This window comes from Phascolarctos cinereus, unplaced genomic scaffold (assembly GCF_003287225.1).
Source record: "Phascolarctos cinereus isolate Bilbo 61053 unplaced genomic scaffold, phaCin_HiC Scaffold_7;HRSCAF=346, whole genome shotgun sequence".
In the NCBI taxonomy this organism is placed as follows: domain Eukaryota; kingdom Metazoa; phylum Chordata; class Mammalia; order Diprotodontia; family Phascolarctidae; genus Phascolarctos; species Phascolarctos cinereus.
Window position 1 is genome coordinate 10,476,662 of NW_027556180.1, and position 27,257 is coordinate 10,503,918.

The window sequence follows — 27,257 nt, forward strand, 5'->3', positions numbered from 1 at the left end:
ACCAGTGTGGCCCTGAATACCCCTCACCCACCACCAAACGGTGCCTCCCAGGCCCTAGGCTCCCACAGTGCCCGGCACACAGTAGGTGACTAATAAATGCTTGCTGATTGACACCCAGCACTCCAGAGACCACCATCTCTCCCAAACAGCTGGGCATGCCTGGCTTTGCCTAACTCAGAAGAGTAAGCAAGTTTGCTGAACTCAGATGTGGCAAAATGGTTGCAGGTGACAGGGTAACTCCCAGATGAGGGAGCTCCCTCTACCGATACAGGCGGGCACCTCCCGTGAAGCTGAGGCTCCGAGAGGTGCCGGGGGCACAGACGGGCTGGGGGGGCCGGAGGCAGGTCCACCCCAGGCCTCTTGGTCCAGAAGCTGGCCCTGCGACTCCTCTCCCGTGCTTGTCCTCTGAGATAGGCTTGCGTCTTCTCATGTCGTCTGGCCTTATTCTATTGTTGTTGTTATTGTTTTTTATCCAAGCCCTGGTGAGCCAGGGGACAAGAGTTATTTGTTTTCCAGCATAAAATGAATCCACCGTTTCCTCCATGCATCTATCAGAGATATGCCTGGCACAGAGTAAAGACTAAATGGTCAATTACCTGCCAATTGATTGGTTGAAATGAATTCAGAGTGAAATAAGAGACGAGAGACAAGGATCTTCAGCCCATCTCCCTCACTAGCTGCAGGCTTAAGCACTCTGAGCCTCAGTTTTCTTAAATTATAACCCCTATTATGGCCACCTCCAAGGGAGAAAACAATCCGGGGGTCCTAGTGGGCTACAAGCTCCAGATGAGTTCACAGAGTGACACGACAGCCCAAAGCTAATTGTCTGCAGCGAGGGCCACAGTGCCCAGAACAAGGGAGGAAAAATCGGTCCACTGAACTCTGTCCAGATGCAGACGGCGCCATGTTCAGTTCTGCCAGATGAGGGTAGATGGGACAGAATCAGCTGCTCCTCTTCCGTGTCCCAGAGCACAATCATTAGATCAGCAGCAGCCAGGCTTCCAGCCAGTGACCTGCTGGTAAATGTTTAACAACCAGCTCTCCCAGGATAAAAAGGGGGGATGCACTCTCAGCTCTCACGAGCCAGTTAGAGATGGCTCCATAGCTGCAGTAGAGAGCATCAAAGACTTCTTTAAAGTCTACCTAAAGTTCTTTGAGCACGAGCCCAGCAGCAACGCCCTTTGTAATCCTTGAAGACCCTCATCAGATGCTGGACAGGCACTGGACGGAGGCGGGCGCTGGATGGAGGCGGGCACCACCCCGTGTAGCCCTTAGGGGCCCTCTGCTCCTGCCCAGCTCCAGAATCCAGCGACCTAAAGGGAACAGGCACAGCTTCACCCCCTCACCTGGATGTGCAGCTCGGTAAAGATGGTGTGAAGCTGCATTTTGGGGACTGGTGTGTTGCTGGAGACAGAGACCTCCAGGATCTGCCTCAAGATCTGCCAAAGAGAGACAGCAGTGGGCCAGGGCTCCCGTGTGCCCCCGGGCTGACCTCCCCATCCGGAGCCTGGTGGCTGAGGCTCCGCTCCACCCCCAAAACCCCAGCCTCCCTCACCATCTTTTCTCCTGAACAAACAATGAGCCATTTTGGGAAAACTTTTAAAATATACCTGGGCAAACAGAATGGAATCCACCCTTCAATCCACTTTTTAAAGACAAATTCAGCTGGGGGAGACTGCAAGATCCCAAGACATTACCCACTGCCCCACAGAGACTGGGACGTTAGTCTCTGCATTTAGAGACCTCAGCACGTTGCAAGACTGCTGCTGAGTAGGGAGCTGGGGGATGGGGGAGCAAGCATCCCCTACAGCAGCCTCTTGTTTTAATTAATTGTCCCCAATAACTAGACTTGAAATCTTAGTTGTTTCAATACCAATAAAAGCACGGAACTGCTGCCAGCATCTTCTAAATGTTGGTGCCCTGGGACAAAGGCCAGTTGCCCCACCCTAGTTATGACCTTACTTGTCTGCTACATGTATCTATGCTCCAGCCAGGCTGATGCACTCACGGGCCCCATCATTGCCAGACGTTCTTCTCACTCCAGGCCTGTGGTGTGCTCTATTCTCCCCATGTGGAATACTGCCCACACTGCTTGCCTAGGGCTTGGGCTGCCTTCAAGGCCCAGCTGGAGGCTCTGTAAGGCCTTGCCCCGGCCTCGTTCCCCCTTCCGACCAAGTCATGTTCTTACATTCTGCGCCATCCACTCGAGACTCTGCAGGGGCCCCTCTGCCTACCCAGGTCTCATTGTATGTGTACAAGTCATGCTCCTAAATAGAGCGTAAGCCCTCTGAGGGCAGGAACTCTGTCCTGTCCCCTTTGTTTCCCAGAGCCTGGCACAGGGCGCTTGAGAAATATTTACCGATGATCAAGAGGCAGTGTGGCGCCATGGAAGGGGCCACCAAAAACATTACACACACACACACACACACACACACACACACACACACACACACACACACTCCCAGAGGACTTTGTCTGAATCTCTGCATTGTCCCCAGTGGTATATCAATGTGACGGAATACTATCGTGCTACAAGAAATGATGAGCAGGTGGATTTCAGAAAATCCTGGAAAGACTTGTATGGACTGGTGCTGAGTGAAGTGAGCAGAACCAGGAGAACACTGTACACAGCAACCAGCAACGCTGTGGGATCTGTGTATGTGTCATGACCCTGCCTCCCCCTCAGGCTCCCAGAAGAATGGAAGTTCCCTGCGGGCAGGGATTATTTCATTGTTCTTTGTCTCCCCAGCCCCTAGAACAGAGAAGTCCAGGGACTTGGTCAGGATCACACAGCTAGTAGGTGACTGAGGCAGGATTTGAACCCAGGTCTTCCTGACTCTGGATCTCACATCCTATCCTGTTCTGTTGAAAAACTGTTCAAATTCTGGTCCCTGCAAATTCACCCAGAAAACGCTCCCCACCACTCTATATGCAATACCTTAGGGATGTTCCCTGGTTGCCCCACCCTGGGAAGGAGTCAAAGCACCTGGACAAGAATTCCCACCCATCACGCCAGTGCTCAGCCGCAAGATAACATGAGCCTGGGGACGCCCCAGAGAGCCAGCCAGAGCTTGGGCTTCCTGGGGCAGGATGGAGCCTGGCCGCTCACCTGGGTGATGAAGAGAGCCTCCACGCTGCCCTGGTACTCCGCCAGGAGCAGGGGGATGTAGTCATACACCTGCTCCCGCAGCTTCTCAATGGGCAGGAGGAGACTGAGCATGGGGTGCAGGGACTTGATCACGGCCAGCTTGACCTGTCACAAGAGGAAGACCAGCTAGGCCTCATCCTCCATCTCCCCAGACAGCATGAAGGAAGAGAAGGAAAAAGAGGAGGAAGAGGAAGAGAGAAGGAGAAGGAAGAGAAGAAGGAAAGGGGGAGAAAGAGAAGAGGAAGTAAAGGAAGAGGAGAAAGCGAAGGAGAAAAGGAAGGGGAAGGAGAAGGGAAAGAAGAAGAAGGGGAAGAAAGAGAATGAAAAGGAGGAAGAGAAGGAGGAAGAAAAGGAAAAGGAAGAGGGGAAGGGAAGAAGGAGGAAAAGGCAAAGGAGAAGGGGAAGGAAAAAGTAGAATGAAAAGGGAAAAAAGAAGGGGAAGGGAGGGGGAAAGGAAGAGGAGAGGAGAGGAGAGGAGAGGAGAGGAGAGGAGAGGAGAGGAGAGGAGAGGAGAGGAGAGGAGAGAGAGGAGAGGAGAGGAGAGGAGAGGAGAGGAGAGGAGAGGAGAGGAGAGGAGAGGAGAGGAGAGGAGAGGAGAGGAGAGGAGAGGAGAGGAGAGGAGAGGAGAGAAGAGAAGAGAAGAGAAGAGGAGAGGAGAGGAGAGAAGAGAAGAGAAGAGAAGAGAAGAGAAGAGAAGAGAAGAGAAGAGAAGAGAAGAGAAGAGAAGAGAAGAGAAGAGAAGAGAAGAGAAGAGAAGAGAAGAGAAGAGAAGAGAAGAGAAGAGAAGAGAAGAGAAGAGAAGAGAAGAGAAGAGAAGAGAAGAGAAGAGAAGAGAAGAGAAGAGAAGAGAAGAGAAGAGAAGAGAAGAGAAGAGGGGAGGATGAGGAAGAGGAGCTGACTGAGGCAGCTGCCTGCCCCTGCTGTTCTGGACGGCCTCCACAGTGGCCGTTGCTCACCTCAGTGTTCTCACTTCGGAGCCACACAGTGACAAAATGACGGTACACGGGCAGAAGCTTATTCATGAAGTGCTCTCCGGTCATGATGGGATACACACTGTCCTCCCAGTGCTTTAAATAAAATTGGATTGCCTCACAAAATGTTTCCATAGCTGCATGTTAAGCAAAGCAGAGGAAAGGAAGCAGTGAGGAAGAAGGGGGGAAGAAGCCAGCATCTCACTCAACGAGGTCTCCACACCCAGAACCTGCTCCAGCTCTGAAGCTCCAAAGCTGTAGATTGTCAAGGTCACTCCCAGGACAGCCATCCCTGTATCCCTCCCCAGTTCTGAGGTCACATCCTAGAATATTTAATATCAGGGCCCTGGATGCCTTCATCCACAAAGAGATTTCATGGTAAAATCTAGGATGCAGTCATTAGATAGCAGGTAATCTCCAGAGATGGTCCCTCTGCCCAGAATACCCTTCTCCATGTTATATTGACCTATTGAAATCCTACCCATCCTTCCAAATTCAGCTCAAATGCCACCTTGGTTGTAAAGTCTGCCCTGATTCTCCCAGAAAGGTGTGGCCTTTCCTTCCTCTGAACTTGGAGAGAATTTTGTTTGAACCTTTCTCACACTGCAGTAGGCCTTATATTACTTGTGTACTTGTCTCATGAATAATAAAAGCTAACATTGGCCTGGCTGTCACTGTGTGCCAGGCACTGTGCTAAGCACTTCACACACATTATCTCATTTGGTCCCACAACAGCCTGGGAGATAGGCGCTATTATCATCCTCATTGTACAGATGAGGAACAGTGACCAGCCCAGGGTCACACAGCTAGTAAATGTCTGATGCCACATTTTAACTCAGGTCTGCCTGACTCTAGACCTGGCTTGAGGGTAAAAACTGCCTTTGTCATCAGTTGTACCCCAGCCCCAGTATCCAGCACGATGATAGATCCTCAGTACTATTGAATGGATGCATGGTGGATGAATGAACAATTAAAAGAGAAAGTCACCCCCTTCACTCCCTCCCCCTGCCTGCCCCTCAGAAACCTCCAGACCGTGGAAGTGTACTCACCACTGCAGAACACCTGGCGCATCTTGGCCCCGCTGGCCAGTCTCAGCATGGTGAAGATGGTGGCCAGTGTGATCCCCATGTAGGGCATAAACTCAAATACTGTGAAGGAGGGACAAGATGAGCTGGGCAGAGGGGGGCATGAGGGAGTTGTCCCCATCACCTTCCAAGCTCCCCAGCCCTCCAGACCCACCAAGAGCAGCCTTTGGTTCATCTACACTTGTGGTCACAGGGAGGGGAAGGTTGAGGTAGAGGGAAAGAGAAGGGGAAGGAGAAGGTGAGAGAGGGAAGAGAGATGGAGAGGAAAGGAAGATAGAAATAGCTATGGAAAGAGAGAGGAGATGGAGAAGGACAGACATGGGAGAGAAGGAGAAGACAGAAAAGAAAACGGAGAAGATGGAAAGTGGAGGGGGCTAGAGGGGAAGGGCAGAGGGGACACACCATTACCATTAGCATTGGCCAAATTGGCTAATGTGATGAGGACAAACTCATCGGTCAGGATCAAGGGTTTGAGATGGTGCTGCAGCTCGTACATGACAAGGTTAAAGTGGTTTCGGGACAGAGCCACCAATGTGTCACTGGCCGTCTCTGCCAGTAGGTACCCCTCGATCTGGAAGAGAGAAGGATACAAACCTAGAGAGAGATGCTCAAGCTTCAAACCTCCTGACCCACCACCACAGCCACACCAAAGGCCTTCTCTGCTCTGCTCCTCCTCCTGCTCTTCCTCCCTCTCCCCCTGGCCCTCTTCCTCCTTCTCTTCCTCCTCCTCCTCCTCCTTCTCTTCTCCCTCTCTCTACATTCTCTCAGAGAGGCTCATGCTCTCTTTCACGAACCAGTTCCTTCTTTGCTCTTTCAGAGAAGGATGCCCACCTTAGAACCCCCAAAGACACACAGATACACACAGACACGCCCCAACACGCTATAGTGGAAAGAACACTGGTTCTGAAGCCAGGGAACCTAGGCTCAAACCCTGCCTCTGATGCCATTATGGTACCCTTCAAATGGAAGCACCTTGGGGTACAACAAATAAGTATCATGAGACAATAGAAAACAAGACGCCAGAAGGAAAAACACGATGAAATAATATGAGCCACAGCCCCAGAAATGAAACAGCACCTGGAACCCTCAAGACTCTTCCATGTAAATAATAAGTTAATGAAGAGAGATAGTGAAAGATGAGAGCATCAACAAAGATGGAACCAGTAAGGGAGGAAGAAAAAGATGGCCAGGCGGTTCAGTGCTGAGATCCATTCTGGGTTCACTGAGGAATGGAATCGTTCTGATGGTGGGCCAAAGAAAAAGCTGAATAAGCCAAACCAAAGAGAAAAAGGAATTTAAGAGTCAGGGCAATGGGAAGAGGATTTAAGAAGGCTGTGAGTGAAGGGACACCCACAGAAATGCATGCTAAGTTCAACTTGTCCACATGTTGTCATCAAACTCAGATTCAACGAGAGAGGCGATATTGCAAACGGCCAGAAGGAAACACATCACATATTTTAAAACACCGATCCAAATCGCACAAGATTTCTCATCCAGCATAAGGATGAAAGGAGAAATGGGATGGGAAATATCACAAATCAAGAAAAATAGGACTATAAGAGAGAAAACAGTATTAACTTAAGAAAGAGATTCCAGACAGTCCTAAAGAAGAAGTCTAGTCCATCCAGGGCCTTTGATATGTAGCTCAACCATAAAACAGGTTAATAAGTCAGAGTGGTTTTAAACCAATGAGTGAATGAGTGTTGACTCTACAGTCTGCTGTGAGCAGATCTCACTAGCGTCACTTTGAGGTCCCAGTTTGTCAGATGGCCAGACATCTGGGAAAGACTCGCTGCAAACCGAATCCCGTGAAAGAGGAACAAAAGCCAGCCAGTGACCTTGCGGAAGAGGGAGGGGTGGAATAGGATCGCCATGAGAGTGGGACTTATACATGAAAAAACAAGTGATTTTGAGGAGGAAGCCACGGCAAAAGAGGCGTCCTGTCTGGGACCATGAGAAGGACAGGAAAAGCTCTGAAAACCTTCTTCGGCAGCAGCAGAAATTTGGGAATTATTTACTCTTGTTGGGGAGAATCTTGGGGGACGTGTATAGAAGCAGTGGCAGGGTTAACATCACTGAAATAAAATGTTTACATGTTTTTAAATTTATAAAAATTGCATGTAAAAATAATTAATATTCACAAAATCTAGTTGAGGGGAAAAAACCTAGACTGTGATAATGTTGTATAAATGAAAAGTACATCCTTATGAAAAAGGAAAGAGTTTCAAAAAGGGTTTAAAAAGCAGAATCCAAAATGTAGGGTCTATAAGAAACATACCTGAGGCATCAAGACACTAAAGGTTTAAAGCAGTGACCATCCATAAGGAGCCCTGTGAGTTCCATGTTGACTTAGAAAACCACATATTAACATTATCTATGTTCTATTGTATTTTTATTTATTTTGTTAAATACTTCCCAATTACAGGGGGAGCTAGGTGGCCCAGTGGTTAGAGCTCCAGACCTGGAGTCAGGAGAACCTGAATTCAAATCTAGCCTCAGACACTTGACACTTACTAGCTGTGTGACCCTGGGCAAGTCACTTAACCCTGATTGCCTCAAAAAAAAAAAAGGTATTCCCAATATATTTTAATCTGGTTCAGCCTGTGCTAGGCCATCTCCAGTATAAAATAAATAAAATATCTTTTGTCTGTTTTTAGAGTAAACTATTTTGGATTATTCAATTTCAGCTGATTCTTGAAAATTAGGAGTTATACACATGATTCCAGACAAACTAAATTCAAAGTACAAAGCGTTAAGACAACTAAACAGAGAAGCTATAGCACACTTAAACAAATTACACATATGTGTGTGTGTGTGTGTGTGTGTGTGTATGGGTTTACAAGAGTGGCCTCCTGAGAGGATATTACTGGGAAGTCTATTTGCGCTCAATGGAAGAACTGGACTTTTCATGGAAAACTTAACGGAATGCTACTACGCCCCAAGGAATGAATTGTGAGATGACGTCAAAGAACGACGGAAAACTGTCTTAGAGTGGGGCAAGGGAGGGGGCTGGAGGGCTGCAATGCTGCGAATTTCCGCAGTTTAACCAGCCCCCAAAAGCCATTTTCCATGCCCCAGACAGGCATGCGGCTGCCTGTGCTGCCCAGGCTAACAGATGCAGGTTTTGCTTCTTTTAACAGCCAGGAGATAACCCGAGGATCTACTCTCACCCAATCATCGGTAACATTTTTTGCATTGCTTTACTTTCTTCAGGGTTTTTTAGTTTGTTTATTTTGTTTGCATTTTGTTGTTGCTGCTGTTAATGCTTGGGTGAGGATGAGAGTCCTAGGAAAAGGCAATCCTCGAAACCCCCCTCCCACCCCATCCCCCCCAACCCTATGACCGCACCTCTTGGATCTCCCTCATTTCCCTGGAGGCGAGGTTCACCAGTGTCTGCACGCACTCCTCGTCCAGCTCCCCTTCCTGCTGGATGATGCCCTGGAGAATGGTGTAGATGCTGACCTTCCGCTTGATGGAGATCTGGGGAGGAAGCAGAGGACTTGGCCATGGGCCTGGGAAGCCGGCTGGCCTTGGGATCGGGGCCTGGGCCCTGCTGACTCCCCCCACATAAGATCTCTAAGAGTTGTCGATGTCCATTGTTACTCCCACGGCTGCCTAACTTGGGGACCTTGGGCATGTCTTCTAACCTTGATGTCAAGCACTCCACCAGGCTGCCTGTTAATTGACTCGCTCATCATCCTTGGGCTGCCCAGATGCTCCCGTCACTGGCCGCCCCTCCCCTGTGTATGTTTGGTCTCCCCATTAGAACAGAAGCTCACTGAAAGCAGGGTCTCCGGCCTATCTCACGTTGGTATCTATAGCCCCAGAGCTTACCACACAGCGAGCCTGGAATAAAGGCTTTTTCACCCCTTTAAGAGGTCCGTTCACCTCTGTGACTGAGCCGTGGCAAGAACCCGGGCTCAAACTCAGCCGGCTCTGAGATTCACTCCCTGTATGGTCTTGAGCCCAGCTGGGTAGGGCTGCATGACCTCCCCCATCCCCTCCAGCTCAAAAGCCTCTGATCTTCTGATTCCCCAAAGCCCTGGGCCTGAGGCGGGCTGGCACGCAGAGAATCACAGGGCCCCAACTTCCATTTCCTGTCCTGCTTCTCAATCCTCTCCTATAGGAGAAGCTTGGCTTTAGCTGGCCAAGACCGGCCAGTAGAGAGGGCGCCATCCCCCAGCCACGTTTGAGGGCAGCCTCTCCTCCACCCTCTTCATCAGCTTCATCAACTTCATCACCCTCAAACCTTCAAGGCCCAGCTTAAGTCCCTCGTCTTTGGTAAGCCCTTTCCTGAATGGCACCATGGTGGAGTAACAGAAATAGTCATATTCTATTTAATAGTGCTGTAAGGTTTGCAAAGTACTTTACAAAGATGCTCTCATCTGATTCTCACAACCCTGGGAGGTCAGTGTTGTTATTATTATTCTCATTTCACGGTTGAGGAAACTGAGGCAGGCAGGGGTTAAGTGACTTGGCCAGGGTCACACAGCCAGCATGTGTCTGAGGCCCTGACTCCAACCCCTTACAGTCAGGGAATCCTTTTCGACCCTCTCCACGTGGCCCCTGCGAGTGCATGCCAACGCACGTAGGGGCTTCTTGGGAGCATCCTACCTCCCCCAGCTGCAGGCTGTGGATGAGCACCGTCATGACCTCTGAGGGCTCCTCATTAGCTTTCTGGATGATGATTGTGCTGGCCAGCGCCTTGCGCATCTTGGACCCGTGACCCTCTTGACTGCTGAGACCGGCACCCTCCTGGTCATCTTCATCCACGATGTTCAGGAGGTTGGTGACTTGTTGGTAAACCCCTGAAAGAGCCAGGCTACTCTGGTGACAGATGCCGCTGCACACACAGACGCGTAAGGAAGGTGGTACCCTATACCAGCTGCTGTGAGGAGGGCTGGGGAGCCCATTCTTGGCCCAAAACATTTCCCATGACCACGTGACAAATGCCTGAAATTTTACCATGAGAGATTGATTCCTTTGGATTAAAGCATCATCTTTTACTCATAATGGGAGTTTTTTAAACACTTGCTGTATCCCAGAAGCTCCTAACCTGGAATCCGTGAACTTTTTAAAAAAATATTTTGATCGTTATATTCCAATATAGTCAGTTTCCTCTGTGTGTGTGTTTTAGTTCCTTAAATTCAATACACCAACAAGTATTTATCAAGGGTCTCCTATGTGCCCAGAGCTCTGCTAAGAGCCAGGAATGAACAGATTCCTCCTCTCGATGAGCTGACCTTCCAGGAAGGCTCACACAGGCTCAGACAGGCCAATGTGGGTAGGGTGGAAGGAATGCCTGACCCAGAGAAGGGAGAACTGTGTTCAAACCTGCCTCAGTGACCCTGAGCCAGAAGCTGAAGCATGGGCCTCTATTTCCCCATCACAGCACCATTGGGAGGACTAAATGAAGTTGTGGAGGAAAAGCCTTTGGGAAACTTTAACCACCAACAAAAATAGATGCCCTGCTGTCTTTTCTTTCTTCCCTCTCCTAAGGGCAGCTGGTGAGCCCAGAGCACTTGGGAGTCACGGGAGGGAGGGTGGGTGTGTGGGTGAGTGGGTGGGCTTCAGAAGAGCACGAGGGGAGATTGGGGAAGTCTGCCCACATCACCACCCTACTGAGAGCCCTCCCTGGGAGGCAGGAAAGGGACGAAGACCCTCTTCTCCGGCAGAGCAGCCGCCAGCCTCCAGCAGACCAGCACCAGCGGCCTGGGTCAGTGACTCGGGCTCGGCCCCAGGACAAGGAGTGCTCTCTGTGAGCAGCTGGCCCAGGGCAGGAAGACTGCAGTGGTCAGGGCGCCCCTTGGGGCAGGTGAACCAGAGCCTCTCTCTCCTCCTCTGTCCAGCCGGGACAGGGTCCGAAATCCCAGGGAGGAATGCCCTCCCAGCGTCCTTCTGTACCTCCGGACGACGGCCCAGGTGACCCAGGCAGCTCTGAGGCCAGCATCGGGTTTGAGATGCTCAGCCTGGCAGGGACCAGAGCCTTCTTCTCCATGCCCCCTCCGTCCTCTTCCTCGGACCACACAGCTTTGGTGATGCTTCACCCTGGAGAAGAAAGGAAAGAAGGAAAGAAGGGGAGAGACAGAGACAAGAGAGAGAAGGAAGGAAGGAGAGAGGGAAGAAGGGGAGGAGAGAAGGAAGGAGGGAAAGAAGGAAGGGAGGGAAGGAAGGAAGGAAGGAAGGAAGGAAGGAAGGAAGGAAGGAAGGAAGGAAGGAAGGAAGGAAGGAGGGAGGGAGGGAGGGAGGAAGGGGAGAGACAGAGACAAGAGAAGGAAAGAAGAAAGGAGAGAGGGAGGAGGGAGGAGGGGAGGGAGGGACAGAGGCCATCAGGGTGGCCGGGAGGGTCCAGCTGTGGTCTGGGGTCAGAGGTCCCAGGTTCAGGCCCCCCCGCCATGCTGGCTCCCTGTGTGACCTTCCCTCCTCCTTCCTCCCCCTCCCGGGCCTCAGTTTCCCCCTGTGTCTGATGGGGCACCCCTGACCCTCGGTCCCCTGGCCTGCCCCCCCCCCGACGACGCCAGCCGGGCCCGGCCTCTTACCCTCCGGCAGCGCCCCAGCCTCTTCCCCAGGCTGGCCAGCAAGGACTTCCTCCCGGGCCAGGCCTCTTGCTCTCTGGCGCCCCCTGCAGCTGCCTGAGAGGGGAGGCCCAGGCCCTGCAGGGAGGGGCGGGGAGGAGGGGCAGCTCTAGGGGCTGGAAGCCTCTGCTGACCTTCGCCCACCCCCTGCAGGCCCAGCTGACAGCAGAGTGCCCTGACCCCTGGGCGTCCTTTGGAAGGAGGCCTTTAGGAGAGCGCCCCACGACTCTGAACAGCCCTTCTGGCCCCGTCCGGGCTAGCCAAGTCCTTCCCAACACAGATGGTCCGGGGCTGACCACAGCCCTGGCCATGGGGCCCAGCCAGGGCAGGGGAGTCAGGACCTTCACTCTCCGAAGCCCTCAAAGGTCTATCCCACAAGCTTGCTGGCCACTGGGACCCCCGGACTTTTCTCAGATAAACTGCTACCCCCCCCCCATCCTGGTCAAGTCATTTTTTAAAAATAAGACTTTATTGTAATGGAATACTATTGTGCTATAAGAAATGATGAGCAGGCCGACTTCAGAAAAACTTGTATGGACTGATGCCGAGTGAAATGAGCAGAGCCAGGAGAACGTTGTACACGGCAACAGCCGCGTTGTGCGATGCTAATATTGATAGACTGAACCCTTCCCAGCAATGCAAGGATCTAAGACATCCCCAGAGGCCTCATGATGGAAAATGCTGCCCACATCCAGAGAAAGAGCTATGGAGCTAGGATGCAGATCGAAGCAGACTGTTTGCTATTTTTCTTCTGTTTTGTTTCCTCTTTCTCATTGTTCCTCCTATTGGTTCTTCCTTACAACATCACTAATGTGAAAATACGTTTAATAGGAATGCATATGTATAGCCTGTATCAGATTGTGCGCCGTCTTGGGGAGGGAGGTGGGGAGGAAGGGGGAGAAAAATTTTAAATTCAAAAGCTTATAGAAGTGATTGCTGATAGATCAAAATAAATTAATAAAAACATAAAATGAAATAAGACTTCATTCCCCCCCCAGCCCAAACGTGATTCCATTAGCGTGGAGAGCTCCTGGTAAATTCACTCCCTCCATCAGAGCAGACAGTAAACATTATACAAATTAATTAAGCTCTTGGTGGCCCAGACGTTTACTCCTGTCTCTATTAGCCTCTCACCTATGGAGAGGCGACTTTCTCGTCCAATGGGTTAGCTATGCCCTAGTGCAAACTAACTAAGCATCCCATCTCTAGCAGCGGCAAAACCACTGATAAAAATGTTAACCAGCGTTGGACCAAGCACAGAGCCCGGGAGCGCTCTACTGAAGACCTTCCGAGGAAATATCGGGTCATCGACGAATCTGGGGCCCTGCAACCCAGTCGGCTCTGAATCTCTGTAACTGGATTGTCATCTAACCCGCATCCCTTCTCCTCGTCCACAAATACAGCGTGTCAGAGATTTTGTCAAGTGTCGTGCTAAAGCCTTGATAAACTGGCCAGACTAGGAAAGCTGAGGTTGGTCTGGAATGACCTTTTCTTGGTGAGAATGGAGTTCACGTTGACTCTTTGTGATCATTGCCCCCCTTCCTCCACGTTCACCAGCCATCTCTTTAATCATCTAATCCTCTATATGCATGCTCGAGTCAACATCAAGCCCACTGACCTGTAGTTGGCAGGGCCAACTTCTTTCCCCAGCTCCCCCACTAAAACTCCACATTTTGTTTTTTGGGGGTCAAATTAAGACATTTGCCCCTCTCCAATCCTCTAGCACCCCTCTGGCTCTCCAATATCTTTCAAAGATCATTGGCTTTGGGGCAGCTAGGTGGTGCAGTGGGTAGAGCGCTGGCCTTGGAGTCAGGAGGACCCGAGTTCAAATTCAGTCTCAGACACATAACATTCACTAGCCGTGTGATTCTGGGCAAGTCACTTAACCCAATTGCCACCAAAAGAAAAGAAAAAGATCATTGGCAGTGGTCAGGCAATCAGTTTTCTCAATATGCTAGAATGCAATATGTCTGGGCCTGGAAAATTGACCTTATCAGAGAAACAGACAGACAGATAGAGACAAAAAGGGGTAAGAAAGAAACAGAGAGGAGGAGGGGAAAGGGAGGGAAACAGAGAGACAGAAGGAAGAGAGACAGAAACAGAGAGAAGGAAGAAGGGAGAAAGAGAGAGGGAGGGAGGGATATTGAGCTGGGCACAAGTTAAGAGATCATTCATTCATCATATTTCCCACAGAAAAGACAACCAGCTCTCCTATCTTGCAGTATAGGTCTTTGTGGAGATGGTGTTCCCCACTCTGCACCACAGCCCACCACCGCTATTTTCTTGGAGAGGAGAGCTTAATCTCCTGGTGGCTACAGAGTGTGTTTTCACCATTCTTCTGTTACTCATTTTCATTCTTAAGTAAATCTAAAATTCATGATTGTCCTTTTTTTCAGAGGTGCAGGACTGTGGAGATGGAGCATGGTATACCCTGTCAGCCTTGGTTAATGTATTGGTTAGTTCTGATGACCTGCCTTTTTCTCCCTCTTTTTTGTTTAAAGGGGTGGTTTCCTAGGAAAGGAAGAGAAATCATTACAATTCTAATAATAGCTAGCATTTATACAGAATTTTAAGTTTTGTAAGGTGTTTTGCATAAATGCGCCATTTTATTCATGCCTCACAACAACCCTGTGAGATAGGCATTATTATTTTCCTCATTTTTCAGATGAGGAAACTGAGGCATAGATAGGTTAAAGTGACTTGCCCAGGGTCACAAAGCTAGTAAGTCTACGAGATAGAATTTGGAAATGAAGGAAATGACTTTTTTTAATCTACAAGACTTTTCAAATTAAAAATAAAATTAATGGTCCTGTAGAATAGGCTGGTACAAATAGAGTTCAGACAATTTGCAAAATTCCCAGCATTCAAGTCTATTAGAAGCCAAGCTCTTCTGAGAGCAGACGCCATCTCATTTTTGTCTTCATGTCTCCACCATCTAGTAGAGTGTCTGGCACATAGTGGCTACTTACAAAATCATTGTTGATTGGTTGATTCATTTGAAGCTCCTTTGAGTGAGAGCTCCAATCAGTTGAAGTTTATTCTCCCTTCACCAGAACATACACAGATGCTCAGGCACACATGGGAGTGTGTGCGCTTACACGCACACACACACACACACATACTGAACCTAGTAATCTATGAAACCTTCATGGTGGAGAGGAAGAGATGATTTCTATCAGTACAAGGTAATTCCATGGTTAAGCAAAGGACTTGGCAAGAATCCTTTAAGCTCCAGCCCCCCAAGTCAGGAAGCTTTAATCTGCAAAGAAGTCTCTGCTTGTCCCAGAGCTGGCTTGGTTTCCAGGGGGATAATGAAGGCACGGAAAGACGAAGTAGTAGGAAGCCCTGCTAAGACAAGATGGGGCAGAAGAAAAGGTCAATTGTCTCTGTGATTATTACATCTCAGAAAAAAGAAATAGGTCATGATTTACATGAGTCTGAGTGTCTTTCAGGGTTCTACATCCACATGATAAATGTCCCTTCTTCCTCATTACTCTCCCCTTTTTCCTGAAGAGCCACAGAGCTGGGAATGCTACCGGAGCAGCCAGCAGGTACCCTTTGAGAAGCAAATTGAGGCCAAGAGAAGAGGCGTTCAGGATGGCTGTCAGGATGAAGAGAGCCTCTCTGGCCCTGTACCTACTTTCTTATGTTAAGGAGGTGGGGCAAGCGCCAAGTCAGAAGAGGTTTCCAGAAAGGCTCAAGCAGACAGAGTGGCATCTGAAGAGGGGATGGACAAGAAATCCAGCCTGAATCCAGAAGGGAAAGCCTGACATGCTGCCCTTGTTCAGGAGGTCTCTGGCTAACTCAACTGTGACCTTCTAGAAGGCAGTGAGAGGGAAAGCCAATGGGCCACACAGGCCAGTAGTGGGAAAGCTTTGCCCCATTTGGGGTGCTGGCAGCTCCCAAGAGGGCTGCAGAACTTAAGCACTATACTCTCTCTGGAATGACTGGCTTTGGGACATCGCTCTAGGCTTGTAGGCAGCCTAGGTAAGGGAGGTGCCGCAGACAGCGTCTCCACAGCACTCATTTCCTATCCATTCTTCATTTACTCCTTTCACGTCTTTGCTCGCAAGTGAAGACCATACCACTAAATCACATTCATGGTTGGCTCCACTGTGCCAAACTCGCTGTTTAGGGGTCATTGCAATACAGCAGATCAGGGAGGACGGCACAGATTCCCTGCGGGCGAGCCTTGTGCCAAAATTCTCTTTGGGTAAGTCCACACTGATCATACCCCCTGGAGTATCAAGGTGAGCAGAGGCCACCCACCAGCGCAGTCATGAAGGAGACGGGTCCCCTGCTCTCCGAGGGTGAAGTCTCAAAGAGCACGGCATTTCTCTCCCCCATTGTTGATCTTCACCAAAGTTCTTTTCTGCTGACTGTTAAAAGTCCTATTCAATAGCAACAAAAGAAAGAGGCTCCCAAAGAAGGGAATCCCTCCCATCCCCTGGCCCCTGCATTAGCCTCCCCATCCCACCCCCAGGAAAACAATCCTATCCAAACAAAGAGCTTCGAATAAAAGCAAACCTGGAGACAGTCATTTGATAGGTTGATAGGTTCCTGGCATTATCAGTGGTCCCTGAATGAGGGCAGGGTCCACACAGCCACCATGAACATGAAAATGGAAATGATTCTCATTCCTTGGGAGAATAACCCATGTAGCCACCATGATCATCCCAGGGACTACCCTTAAACTTCTCAGCCATCCCAAGCCTTCTTGGAGCAACCACCCATACTGGAGCCACCGCCCCCACTTCCACCCACACCTTCTATATTCTTTTCTTTTCTTTTTTTTTTTTTGGCCAGGCAATGGGGTTAAGTGACTTGCCCAAGGTCACACAGCTAGTAAGTGTTATGTGTCTGAGGCTGGATTTGAACTCAGGTACTCCTGAATTCAGGGCCAGTGCTCTATGCACTGCACCGCCTAGCTGCCCTAAAATAAATGTTCGAAGGCATATACCATTGATGAAGGAGGAGATCCAGAACAAAGTCCAACTTGAAGGGAGATTTTCTGAGGATGATTAGGTCCTGCAGGAGTGTGGGTGCCATTATGTTGGTGCATCAAATTCTGGAATGTTGAAGAATCTGCCTTTTTTGTGTGTGAGGCAATTGGTGTTAAGTGACTTGCCCAAGGTCACACAGCTAGTAAGTGTCAAGTGTCTGAGGCTGGATTTGAACTCAGGTCCTCCTGACTCCAGGGCCAGTACTCTATCCACTGCAAAGTCTCAACTAGTAATTTGGGCACATGGTGCAATTCAGTCAAAATAGGGGGCAGGGCAAGCTTCTGGGAAGTGTGCTCACAGCCCAGAAGACAAAAGGCCATCTTTCTCTTGCTAAGTATGAACTAAGCTTTGTGTTTCTGGTTTCAGAAGGAGCCTAAGTCTTGTCAAACACTCTAAATGTCTCATCCGAGGGAAAGGGTCCAGTCACCTCGTCTTTGTCAAGGAAGGAGCTCGCTGGAGCCAGCTCGAACAGACTCCCACCCTCGCTAATTCTGCGAGTGAGCATTTACATCTCAGAAAAAAGGCAAACCGTAAGGCAAAGGCCGGCTGCATTGTTTAGCTACTTGCCAAGACTTAAGAAAATGATGGAGACGTTTAGTCATACCAATCAAACTTAATAGTGTGTGAACATGCACGTATGTGAACGCATATCCAGATACCTGTGTATCTTTGGAGAGCCACCGGTCATTAGACATTGACCGTCCCGCAGGCTGGATAGGGCTCTGGCTAAAGGAGCCCAGTGACTGGAAGACTGACCATCAGCACCACAAACACGATCATTACAATACAAAAGGAAAACAGCAGGAGCAGCTTCCTCTTTTTAAAGGCAGGTTGTTGGTCTTGGGTGGAGTTGTTGATGGTTCCGGGAAGGGCCGGTTGTGGATTTGAGACCTTGCTGTCTGATTGGCTCTGGCAGAAGATGCCCAGCAAACATGCCTCGCAGTTCTCAGTGTCATGAGGCCCACTGACAATGGCTGATCTGAAAGGGTCCTCCCGGGCTGCCCCAAGGGGAACACTTTCCCCGTAGCACTTCAGCAGAATCTGTGCCACCAGACAGCCCAGGACCCCCTGGATGCCCTTCTGGCTGAACTCGGGCTCCTCAAACAGGGTCGTGCTGCACTTCTGACAGTGCTGAGCAAAGACCCTCATCTTGACCTGGCCATAGGGTTTCTGCAGGCACATCTGGAAGAGAATCAGCACCTGGGCCGAGACCCAGCTGTGTCCACACAAGGAGCACTGAAACTTGAGGCAGGAGAGAGAAGAGTCAAGCAGTCTGTCCAGAGTGGTCCCACAACCCCGTGGGGCTCAAGGGGCCATCAATAACATCTAAGCCTACTCCTCATTCTGCAGAGGAGATTCGTGGCATCCTAGAGTTTGAGATGTGAGGAATCTTAGAAGCCAACCATTTATTTTATGGCTGTGGAAAAAGTCTGAGGCAGGATTTGAACCCAGGTGGTCATGACCCATTATTCATATCACCATTCTGCCTCTCAGGTTGAGGCACAAGATTCCATAACTAGGTAAAACCATGGCGTGAATTCAACCAATAAGCATTTCTAGGTATGGGTGGAGCAACTGGGAGTCAGGAAAACCTGAGCTTGCATCCTGTCTCAGATACTTACTGTCAAGTCTCTTAACCTGCCCACCTCAGTTTGCTCCAGCGTAAAATGGGGATAATTATAGGGTTAAGAGCTTCAGGAATGTGATTTGGGCAGCTTTGTGGAGGGTAGATTGGAAAGAGAAGAGCCTTGAAACCGATGAGAAGGCCCATGCCACATCATTCGGGGAGAGGGGATGAGGGCCCAACCTGGGGCTATCTGAGTGGCAAGAAGGGAGTAAACACAAGACGTGTGGGAGAGGTTGAATTCACAAGACTCAGCAGCCACTTAGATTTTGATACAGAGATAATGGCACATGTAATAGGCCCCCACAGGGTTGTGGGGAGAAAAGACCAGAGGAAACCACCTACTCAGATGTAAACCTTCAGGTGGTATGTAAATATGAGCAGTGGTTTGCAAGAGGACAATTTGTGTAAAGCAATACCATGAAGGGTCCTTTGGAGATGTCTTCCTCTCTGGGTCTCCCCAGATCAGCAGAGCCCACAAGTGAACCTGACTCTGCTATTTACTCAAAGTGTGGTCTTGGGCAAGTCACACTTTCCCTTTCTGGGACCCAGTCTCCTCATCAATAAGTGAGGGGGTTGGGCCAGATGACTTAATATTTTATTTCATTTTTTTAATTAATTTATTTTATCAACAATCACTTCCATATGCTTTTGAGTTTAAAATTTTTCTCTCCCTTCCTCCCCACCACCCTCCCCAAGACAGAGCACAGTCTGATATAGGCTATACATATACATGCCTATTAAACATATTTTCACATTAGTCATGTTGTAAGTAAAAATTAGAACCAATAGGAGGAATCACCAGAAAGAGGAAACAAAACACAACAGAAGGAAAAAAAATAGCAAATAGTGTGCTTCAATCTGCATTCAAACTCCATAATTCTTCCTTCTTTGTGGATAGCATCTTCCATCATGAGGCCTTTGGAGATGTCTTAGATCCTTGTATTACTGAGAAGGGCTGAATCTATCAACATTAGTCATCACATAACATGGCTATTACTGTGTACAATGTTCTCCTGGTTCTGTTCACTTTACGCAGAATCAGAGCACACAAGTCTTTCCAGGTTTTTCTGAAGTCTGCCTGCTCATCATTTCTTATAGCACAATAGTATTCCATTACATTCATATACCACAGCTTATTCAGCCATTCCCCAGTTGATGGGCATCCTCTCAATTTCCAATTCTTTGCCACCACAAAAAGAGCTGCTATAAATATTTTTGTACATGTGGATCCTTTTCCCATTTTTATGATCTCTTTGGGATACAGCCCTAGAAGTTCTATTACTAGGTCAAAGGGTATGCACATTTTTATAGCCCTTTGGGCATAGTTCCAAATTTCTCTCCAGAATGGTTGAATCATTTCACAACTCCACCAACAATGCATTAGTGTTCCAATTAAACCACATCTTCTCCAACATTTATCATTTTCCTGTTTTGTCATGTTGACCAATCTTATAGGTGTGAAGTGGTACCTCAGAGCTGTTTTGGTTTGTGTTTTTCTAATCGACAGTGATTTAGAGCATTTTTTCATATGACTATAGATGGCTTTAACTTCTTCATCTGAGAACTGCCTGTTCATATCCTTTGACCATTTATCAACTGGGGAACGACTTGTATTCTCATAAATTTGACTTAATTCTCTCTATATTTTAGAAATGAGGCCCTTATCAGAGAAACTGGTGGTAAAAATTCTTTCCCAGTTTTCTACTTTCCTTCTAATCTTGGTTGCATTGGCTTTGTTCGTGTAAAACTTTTCAATTTAACGTAACCAAAGTTATCCATTTTGTATTTCATAATGTTCTGTATCTCCTGTTTGGTCATGAATTTTTCTGTTCTCCATAAATCTGATAGGTAAACTATTCCTTGCTCTCCCAGTTGGCTTACAGTATCAGCCTTTATATCTAAATCATGAAGCCATTTTGACTTTATTGTGTATATGGGGCCAGATGACTTATAGTGCCCCTCCCAGCTCCAAATCTTTCATCCTCTGATATCGGATAAAGACTTAGAGGGCAGTCTCATCCAATTTGCCAATGACCCAAAGCTTGGAGGGATGACTATCATGGCAGATGAGAGAGAGAGAGAGAGAGAGAGAGAGAGAGAGAGAGAGAGAGAGAAGAGAGAGAGAGAGGATCCAGAAGGATTTTGCCAGGCAAGAGCACCAGACTGAACCAATTAAGATGAAATTCCATACAGTAGAGAGTGAGGCTTGGATAGACGGCAGTTGTTCTGCAAGGATCTAAAGGTCTCAGTGGGCTGCAAGAGTGACATCAGCTAGCAGCAGGATGCAATGAGCAAAAAAGCTCACATCTTCTTGGGCTGTGCTGAGGGGCATAGCTTTCAGCAGTAAGAAGAAAGGATGATCCCCCTGCACTCTGCCCTCACCCGACCTTATCTAAGTACCAAGTTCAGATCCAGACACCATGATCTCTGCATATCAACCACCCTCAGTGATATGTAGTTACAAAAAGCAAGCTGAGCCCACACATTAAAATGTACCCTCCTCCCTTCTTGGCAGAGGTGGTGGCCTCCAAGAAGTGGAACATTGACCAAGCTGGAGGACATGTTGGAGGACACATTGGGCATGTTGGTTAAATTTTCTGGACTGCTTCTTTGTCTTTTAGCTCTGTCTTTCCTTATTCTTCTTATTATAACTGTATCCCTCCTTTTCTTTCATAGCAAATTTCTATAATCAGGGCAGGTGAGCAGAGGAAATTCTGTAAGTATAATACTAAATCTATTAATTAATATACTGATACTGAAACATCTCTGAGTTACTATAATAGGAGGAAAGTACAAAAAGCTTACAATTTTAATCTGTATTTGTGGTCAAATTATAATATGGGGATGATAGCCTCCTAAGGGGCAGGGGGCGCTAGACAATCTGATAAGACAAAGACACAAAAGTTTTCTAATTAGATGGAATAGTAAATTTGGAGAAAGCAACAGGATTAGACTGCTTTCTCTAAGAACTATATTTACATCTATATATGATTGGCTTCCAAATGTATCTGGCATTGAAATTCAGGGCTTTGAGTATGTTAAATTCTCAGAATTGAATTTAAGAATCTCACATACAAAATGGCATTGATAATTGTAAAGAAAGTGAAATTATTGTCCCATTTAAAAGTAGCTGTATGATCATTTTAAAATAGAAGAGGGTTCATTTTACAAGTCAGAACCTCACCAATTTTTTTTGGAATTCTTGTATCGGGCTCAGGGATTAAGTAAGTATAAAAACAGCAAGTGGTATATAAAAACTGAAATTCTCTAAAGTCTCAGGTGAATTATGGGTTCCTAATTTTATGTTCCTCTTATAGCTCTGTTGTTAATAGGGTTAGTTCCATTAGGCTTCAACTGGTTTTGATCACATGAAGCAGTTATTAGAAAACCACATTTAAGAGATTGAATTCAATTGTATTAAATCTTGCTGTTGACAGATTTTAGAATTATCTAGGAACTTCTCAAGTGATTTGGAACCAGAGAAGCAGAGCCCCCTTCAAAGCTGCCCTGAGAATGAGGCCTATTCCAGAAGGTCCAAGAGAAGATGTTTCCAAGGACCAGGTGACTGTATCTTGGACTCAAGAGAAGATGAAGTGATTAAATGGGTATTGGGAATGGGTTACTAGGATCCAAGGAGACTTGATGTTATTTAATATTGGTGATCATCATTGAATTATTGCTTTGGCCTTTTGATTCATGGTGTTCATGTTTGCTGAGGTTTTTTTGACTGTCTTGGGGACATGTAAATCTCCCTTCTTGAAACTAGCCCACTGTGAGTCCTCTAAGCAGTTTGGATCTGTAACCTGACTTATGTAATTCTGATTATGACTATAAGAAAAACTTTATAGATTTGGCTTATAGATAACTGCCTCCTTCCCCCATGAATCAAAAGGGGAAATTTAGGAAATTAGAACAGTGAGTGGTGGTGGCGATTAAGTGAATCTCACTGACTCCACCTTGTGACTCAGTTCTGGAGCTATCCTAGTTCCTTTCTATTCAGTCATGGATCTGGTCCAATTTACGTCTTCTGAGAAAACTTGATTTAATTGTGGGAACTGTGATAAAACTTTATTGCGTTGTTGGAACCTAGCCCTACATGGCTGGAAAGCTGGACCGCCTCTCTCTGCTGCTTAGAGACTCCTAACTAAGGACCAAAAATGCGGTCAGACCCAAAGACTAAATGCAAGGAGTCTTCTCACATTTATACATCTGAAGCGAACCAGACGTCTTACTTGACAACCATCCCGGTAGTGGTCCTGTCCCATAATGTGTCCATATTCCTTTGATTGCATACAGACACTTGGAGGAGGAGGAGGACACCTCTTTTTCCGATTTCAGTGAATTGTGCCTCCTCACTATCCTCCTCCCAACTTGGAAAGTCCCTAACCTCTCCTTCCATTAGAAATCAGATCACCTAATTTTGTGTTCTGGTTAATTGTTTTCTTTTAATTAATTGGTCTTATTTGGTTAATTGTTTTGAATGCAAAAAATCTGTCTCTTCTGTATTCGGGGTCCAATGCCAAAGCTGAGGGGCCCTGGTCCCGTGTGTTGGACAACTGGCACATTTTACTTTCCGATGTGCTCAGAAGCTCAAACCTTTGTTCCTTCGGTTATTGCAGTTTCGCCCATCACAGTTCTAAGGGATGTTTGTCTAAGGGGGGGAGGAAAGACATGTGCAGTGAAGGTGACCTAAAAACAAAATATCACCAATAAAAATTAGGGATAGGGATCGAAGCCAAGAAATCATCTGTATGGCCAGGTCCTAGTCAGTGTGACTAACGACTGCCTGAAATGGTCACTTGCCTTCAAACTGACATTATTCTATATAGGGAAGTCCCAGAAGAAGAGACTTCTTCCACCGTGCAGGTCAGCACCTCTGCAACTTTTAGACTTGAAAGAGTTGCCTGGGGGCAATGCAGCATTGTCTAGGGCCACATAGCCAGTATGAGTCAAAAGGAGGGCTTGAATACAGAAATAATACAAAATAAAGTTAGCTTTGGAGTTCATAGTTATTACCAGAACCCAACCTTTCACATCAGCTGCACTGAAAGGTCACCAGCCTGGAACCACTTTCACCAAGACTGAGAGCAGCTTTCTTGGCCATTTGATCTACAAAAGCCCTGAGCAAGCAACTAGCTGTAAAACTCCCTTAAACCTGAAACTGGACTCCACACTGGCTAAGAATGGACATTTATCCCTCCAGGCTTTGCTTTCTATATCCACTGCCCTTATGGTGAAGCCTTATCACAAACCAGGTGATTCCTTTTGGCTTCTTATCCCTTTGGACCAGGTAGAGAGCCCAGCAGTATGGCCTGGAAAGTCCTCAAGAGGTCACCCAGCACAAATCTCCGCTTTTAGGTGGCTATAGTATTGTGCGTCCCAATTTGTAACATGGTATGGTGAGGTTGGGGTCCCTATCCCCCTCCAGGTTCAATGAAAGGGTCACTCAGAGCCAGGGACCCTGAACAACCAGTCTCTGGCCTAAAGCCATATCTGGTAGGTGGAAGCATCCTTAAGGCAGAAAGGATAAAGAAGCAGACTAATTAGAAAGGCTGCTGGGAAGAAGGTTTTAAAGTCTTCGATAAGGGAGCTCCCTACCAAACTCTCAAAAACTTCTCCTCCTGACCAAGGGTCCCAAAGGTTGGCCCCAGATCAATCCACCTGAGGGCAAGGTTATACCCACCTGCTTCCCCTCACAACCTTGCACTCTAATTCCTTACTCGTGGAAACGTGGGGGGCTAACTCACATTAAGTAGAAAGTGCACAAAATTACAAGTTCATTGGGATTTGAGGTCTGCTTCTTACTCACTGTGTGACCTTTAGCAAGCTCACCTCTCTGCGCCTCGGTTTCCTCTTTGATAAAATGAAGGCTTTGTACTAAATGACTCTCAAAGTTCCTTGAATTTTCAAGTCCTGTGGTTATATCTGCCTCCCTGAATGGCTGACCACTTTCTAGGGATCACAGCACCGTGGATTAGAGCTCTCTTCCTGGTGACTTCCCATCCACTCTCCCCCAACACTCACCCATTCTGTCCCAGGCAAAGCACCCACAGGGTCCCTGTCCATGGCTCCCCACTGACCTTGCAAGGCCTTTATGCTTGTTTTGTCTCCACCCCCGCTGTAGGCTCTTGACTTCAAGGCCACTGTCCACCTCCAGTGTCCATCTGTGTTGAGGTTTCTTCTCTCTAATTATCTGTTGAAATATCTGCTCCCATAGGTTCATATTCTTAGTCATTCTTCTCTATGGTCTATTCTGGGTGCAATTGCACCCAGATTTCTGTCCCAGAAGAGCCTCTGCAGGAGTAGGAAATGGGGCTTCCAGCCCATAGAAGACAACTGCATGGAGGCTGGGTGCATCAGGTGTGGGTGCTATGAACACTGGATACTTTCTTGTATCAGGCCTGTAGAGAGTCATAAACAATGTAAAATATCTGGTCTCCTCCCTCAAAGTTTTAAAAATGAAACAGAAAAGATAAGCTAATCCTTCCAGCCCCTCCACCCAAGAGTCAAAGTTTAATGGGACAACAGGTCAACCAGGTTTGAATTGAGTTCTGTCCTGCTGGAGCCTTCCTGGTCCCAAAGGGTCTGTTCTCACACTCTGGCTTAGTAAACCCTGCCATGATGCTCAAGGATAAATTGTTTGAAATGTAGGTTTAATCTATGTCTAGGCTCTCCCCTAAAGATGGGACCCAAAAAGTACCTCACACATAATGTGGGTTTTTTTTTGGTTTTTGGTTTTTTTAGGCAATTGGGGTTAAGTGACTTGCCCAGGGTCACACAGCTAGTAAGTGTCAAGTGTTTGGTCTGAGACCAGTTATAAACAGGTCCTCCTGACTTCAGGGCCAGCGTTTTATCTACTGTGCCACCTAGCAGCCTCCCCCACATATAATATGACGGGCAATCATAGGGTAACCAGAGATGGGCCCATGTACCTCAGGAAGCCTCACTTTAGCAGAGGTTCTTCAGCAATTCTGGAGGGAATGGAGAAGGCAAAAGGGCCAGTGATTATTTCGATCAAGGAAAGGGGCTTCGAGGCTACGTTGAGTGGTTCGTGCGTGGGGTCTTCCACCCTCCCAACTCCTTGCTCCCATTCACTCACCAAGCCCATTGCCACCATCTGTCCCAAGCAGCAGCCATAGCCAGGCTCCATGTCTGTGGTGCAGTCTACAGCTGAGGTTTTAACTCAGCTCATTAGAGACAAAAACATGACTCGCCCAGGCTTTCACTCAACTCCAAGGTTTTATTGTCATTACAAAAACACTAATGTCACAGCTAGAGAGCTAGAAATAGTCCTATACCAATGTATAAGGCCCTATTAAAGTTGGAAAAAATAGATGGGAGAGAGCTGAGAAATAACAGAATAGCTTTTCTCATTATGTTGGATTGGAAGCTCCACAAGGGCAGGGACTCTTTCATTTTTTGCCTTTGTATTCCCAGAATTTATCCAGCACGGCTCCTAAAACACAGTAGGTGCCTAATAACTGCTTATGTATGGGTTCATTGATTGATTCACTCCCCAAAGGAAGACCATAACTAGATAATAGCTAGACCAGAAGGGGGAAAAGGCAAGTTCACCCCCATATTAAATGTTTGGGGCCTGACTGGTTAGAAGGAATTCCAGTTATCAGATCACTGGTTATCACTCTGGAAAGCAAAGCCCAAGGGATGAGAGAAAAAACAGATGGGGTGGGCAGGGCAGGCAAACAATAACTTCCTCGGCCTTTCAGAGAACCCCACTTCTGTTCTTCAGTCGGGAGAGAAGCTCAGGGCTGACTTGGAAGTCTCTGTAGTTTGAGATGCGTCTGGGACATTGTTTCACAGGTAAACACACAGGTAACACTATTTGTTGGACAGGAGAAGACAGGACAGTTCCTAACGCTAAGAGGTGTTCTAGCACTTTTGATCAGGTCAGACAGGAAGACAGCTTCGAAGGGGTTAAATGAGCTTTCTTTATTCTAGTCTAGTCTTCTCAATAGGGTTGCTGGTCATGGGAGCACCACCTCTTCCAGTATTCCCTAATCACACTTCTCCCAGGGGTGGGCAAGAATAGGAGTACAAATCCTCATCCCCTAAGTCTCAGTGGGGGCCGGTTGAGGCAAACACAGACTCCCCCCAAGCCTTGATGGCGGCCGATCAAGGCAGGCACATGCATTCCTCTATGCGTTACCCAAATCCCAAAATGGGTTCCCCACTTACTGACCAGTGCCCACTTGCTTTATAGGGCACCAGACAAAACAGGCATCTTGCCAGCATGAAGCTCCCAGGTTAACTTCAGCAATATCATTGTGACTTAGCACAGCGCAGGTGTATGTCACGTCATCCCTGTATGTCACCATGCAAGCGTGGTGATGTTTTCAACCATAATTCTTGGGAAATAGTATCAAGGACCCTGGAACTATGTCTAAAGACAATAACAAAGCCCTCCTTACACACCCTAAAACTCACCTTGCTTACAAACGTCGCCTTGAAATGTCCAGGAGACAGTTCAGCAAAGAGATTGGGTCTACGTGCGGCAACCTCGAGTCACCCAGTTGGCCCAGCATGCAGGAGGGAAGGGCCACCAGAAAGCGCCAGCTGCTGCAGAGAAGTCAAGGAGAAAAGGTTGAGAAAAGGCATGCATTTGGGTACCTAGGAGATGCCCCGTGACTCTGTAAAGAGCAAGTTCAGAGGAGGGGGAAGGTCAGAAGCCGGATCACAAAACTACAATGTCACTTGAGCCTCGGAGCATACCAGTGAGGATGGGCGAGGAGGGCATTATTGTTCCCATTTTGCAGGTAAGCATACTGAGGCATGGAGAAGCTGTGCTACTGTTTCACAAGTGGGGTTTCGGAGCTGGAGCCAGAATTCA

The 27,257-nt window shown here is 47.7% G+C and overlaps 2 protein-coding genes across 2 annotated transcripts in view; both read right to left on the reverse strand.

Annotated features, from left to right (window-relative positions):
* Positions 1-11,239, reverse strand: part of MROH2A (maestro heat like repeat family member 2A) — a 61,652-nt gene extending 50,413 nt beyond the window's left edge. Inside the window, exons 1-9 of the mRNA XM_078147474.1 lie at positions 11,109-11,239; positions 10,865-10,970; positions 9,819-10,185; positions 8,553-8,684; positions 5,613-5,775; positions 5,169-5,267; positions 4,105-4,256; positions 3,110-3,253; positions 1,347-1,439 (exon numbers count right to left, since the gene is read on the reverse strand). Coding sequence (XP_078003600.1) covers positions 1,347-1,439; positions 3,110-3,253; positions 4,105-4,256; positions 5,169-5,267; positions 5,613-5,775; positions 8,553-8,684; positions 9,819-10,185; positions 10,865-10,970; positions 11,109-11,202 — 1,350 coding nt within the window. The 5' untranslated portion in view covers positions 11,203-11,239. The remainder of the gene's footprint in view (positions 1-1,346; positions 1,440-3,109; positions 3,254-4,104; positions 4,257-5,168; positions 5,268-5,612; positions 5,776-8,552; positions 8,685-9,818; positions 10,186-10,864; positions 10,971-11,108) is intronic.
* A 6,269-nt stretch (positions 11,240-17,508) lies between these two features.
* On the reverse strand, positions 17,509-26,964 carry LOC110210215 (receptor-transporting protein 3). Its single transcript, XM_078147370.1, has 3 exons — positions 26,855-26,964; positions 24,486-24,810; positions 17,509-18,024 (listed from the first exon to the last, which is right to left on the reverse strand). The coding sequence occupies exons 2-3, from the start codon at positions 24,642-24,644 to the stop codon at positions 17,509-17,511; spliced, it is 675 nt and encodes a 224-aa protein (XP_078003496.1). The 5' UTR covers positions 24,645-24,810; positions 26,855-26,964.
* Positions 26,965-27,257: the final 293 nt, after the last annotated feature.

Excerpts from the sequence above, each read along its gene's own strand:
- LOC110210215 (XM_078147370.1), bottom strand. The coding sequence starts at position 24,644 with ATGACTAAGAATATGAACCTATGGGAGCAGATATTTCAACAGATAATT. Across the intron at positions 18,025-24,485 it reads ATAAAGGCCTTGCAAGGTCA|TTTCAGTGCTCCTTGTGTGG; the intron begins GTGGGGAGCCAT and ends TCCTGCCTCAAG.